Source organism: Nicotiana tabacum, chromosome 4, assembly GCF_000715075.1.
Source record: "Nicotiana tabacum cultivar K326 chromosome 4, ASM71507v2, whole genome shotgun sequence".
In the NCBI taxonomy this organism is placed as follows: Eukaryota; Viridiplantae; Streptophyta; class Magnoliopsida; order Solanales; family Solanaceae; genus Nicotiana; species Nicotiana tabacum.
The window spans coordinates 147,891,268-147,894,104 of NC_134083.1; the positions used below are offsets into that span (position 1 = coordinate 147,891,268).

Below are 2,837 nucleotides of genomic sequence, written 5' to 3' on the forward strand. Positions count from 1 at the left end.
TATAAAACGCTGGAGCCACGTACCAACGGCTCGTAAATAAGATGTTCGAAAAACAAATAGGAAGAACTATGGAAGTATATATAAACGACATGCTCGTTAAGTTTCTGCATTCTGGTAATCACCTGAGACATCTTCAAGAAACGTTTGACACACTGAGGGAGCACAATATGAAGCTTAACCCCGAGAAGTGTGCATTCGGGGTCGGATCAGGTAAATTCTTAGGATTCCTGGTCTCACAAAGAGGAATTGAGGTGTATACCGGGACCAACTATTCATAGTAAAGGAAGAACAGAGACTCATAGGTAGATTATCGACTTTTCATTTCCCGATCATCGGAGAAGTTTCATCGCTTCTTCATGCTGCTCAAAAAGAAAAACAACTTCGAGTGGACGCCAGAGTGTCGGCAAGCCTTGAAGGAATTGAAGAAATACTTGTCAAGCCCTTTGTTGCTCTCAAAACCAAAAGAAAGAGAATCATTGCTGGTCTACCTGGCGGTCTCAGAAGTTACGGTAAGCGCAATTTTAGTCCGGGAGGAAAAAGGTACATAATTCCCATATATAATGTTAGTAAAATTTTAACGGGAGTAGAACCACGCTACCCACATCTGGAAAAACTGGCCTTAGCTCTCATGGTAGCCGCCCGAAAGCTAAGGCCCTACTTCCAATGCCACCTGATAATGGTGGTGACTGCTTTTCCTTTGAGGAATATACTCCATAAACCCGAACTCTCCGGCAGATTGGCCAAATGGGCCGTTCAAATGAACGAGTTCAACATAGAGTATAAATCGAGGACAACGATTAAATCACAAGTCCTGGCTGACTTCGTGGCTGATTTCAGCCCTAGACTATTGCCTCTGGCTGCCAAAGAGGCAACAATAGTGTCAGAGCTAGCACTGGGATTCTGGACCTTATTCACGGATGGAGCTTCAAACGTTAAAGAGTTCGGACTTGGAATTGTCTTGATCACGCCTTCGGAGGAAACCTTACGGCAAGCCATCAGAACGATCCCACTAACTAACAATGAGGCAGAGTATGGTGCTTTGATTGCAGGGATCGAATTTGCCCGGGGACATGACTCTGAAGCCATCAAAGTAAAATGTGATTCACAGTTGGTGATAAATCAGGTCTACGGAATTTTTGACACCAAAGAAGAGCGTATGCAACAATACGTAGTAAGGGTTCAAGCTTAACTGACAAGATTCCGGGAGTGGTCAATAATCCACATCCCGAGGGAAGAAAACACGGAAGCAGATGCATTAGCAAATCTGGGCTCATCAACAGAAATTCAAGGACCGGAATCAGGTATGGTTGTACAACTGATGAACTCAGCCTTGGACACAGGTGGTTATTACGAAGTAAATTCGACTAGTCTGGTCTGGGACTGGAGAAAAGAGATAATTAATTACCTCGAGCATTGAAAGTTGCCCGAAAACCCCAAAACATCGAGAGTGTTGCGCGCCAAAGCCACACGTTATAGCTTTAAGAAAGGCCAATTGTACAGAAAATCCTTTCAAGGCCCGTTGGCCCAGTGCTTAGGTGCATCAGAAGCCAATTATGTCACGAGAGAAGTCCATGAAAGGATATGCGGCAATCACTCGGGCGCAGATTCTCTGGTGCTGAAGTTGGTCCGAGCAGGATATTACTGGCCTCGTATGGAACAAGATGATAAAAACCTCGTGTGAAAATATGATAAGTTTCAATGCCACACACCACTAGTACATTGACCAGCGGAACCCCTGCATTCAGTTTTGTCCCCGTGGCCATTCATGAAATGGGAGATGGACATCGTCGGACCATTACCACCGGCTCTTGGGAAGGTAAGGTTTCTTTTGATTTTGACTAACTATTTTTCAAAATGGGTGGAAGCAGAACCTTATCAAAAGATCGAAGAACGCGAAGTGGTCGACTTCATGTGGGAAAACATAATTTGCAGGTTCGGAATACCGAAAGAGATTGCATGTGACAATGGGCCATAATTTATCGGTGCAAAGGTCACAAAATTCCTCGAAGATTTGAAGATAAAAAGGATTACCTCTTCACCTTACCATCCGAGCGCAAACAGCCAAGTAGAGTCAACTAAAAAGATAATTGTGCAGAACCTAAAGAAAAGGTTAGAAGCAGCAAAAGGCCATTGGCCCGATGAATTACCTGGAGTGTTATGGGCCTACCGGACAATGGCCAAGTCAAGCACATGGGAAACCCTTTTTTCCCTGGTGTATGACGCAAAAGCATTGATACCGGTGGAAGTAGGGGAACCAACCTTAAGGTATTTACAAGCAAGTGAAGAGTCAAACAACGAGGCAATGCTAATCAACTTAGAGCTGCTCGAGGAACGCAGAGACCTGGCACATATAAGAATGGCAGCTCAAAAGCATAGGATGGAGCGATGTTATAATCAAAGAACCAACCTTCGTTACTTTAAAGTAGGAGACTTGGTCTTGAGGAAGGTAACTCAAAACACCCGAGAACTCAACGCAGGCAAGTTAACCTCTACATTGGAAGGCCCTTACCGGATTTCAGCTATCACCAGTAAAGGGTCATACAAGTTGGAAAACCACAACAGAGACAAGTTGCCCAGCAACTGGAACGTGGCTCATCTCAAAAAATATTACTGCTGACAAACAACAATCAGCCGAAAATTATGTGTCGCACTATTTTATCCTTCGTTCTGCTTTTTATCCCAGTTGGTTTTTTTCAGGTAAGGTTTTTCTTTAACGAGGCAATGACAAAAAGCATACTACAACAATAACAGTAATAAGAGCTTTGATGACAAGGCAAAACAAAAAAGTCTCTACTCGAGGATGATAAGGTAATCTTTGCTTCGGTAGCAAATTCCCC

At 43.7% G+C, this 2,837-nt stretch overlaps 2 protein-coding genes across 2 annotated transcripts; both read left to right on the forward strand.

Annotated features, from left to right (window-relative positions):
* Positions 1-676: 676 nt before the first annotated feature.
* Positions 677-1,189, forward strand: LOC142180170 (uncharacterized). Its single transcript, XM_075251111.1, has one exon. The coding sequence runs from the start codon at positions 677-679 to the stop codon at positions 1,187-1,189; it is 513 nt and encodes a 170-aa protein (XP_075107212.1).
* A 984-nt stretch (positions 1,190-2,173) lies between these two features.
* Positions 2,174-2,617, forward strand: LOC142180171 (uncharacterized). The gene has a single exon (XM_075251112.1). The coding sequence runs from the start codon at positions 2,174-2,176 to the stop codon at positions 2,615-2,617; it is 444 nt and encodes a 147-aa protein (XP_075107213.1).
* Positions 2,618-2,837: the final 220 nt, after the last annotated feature.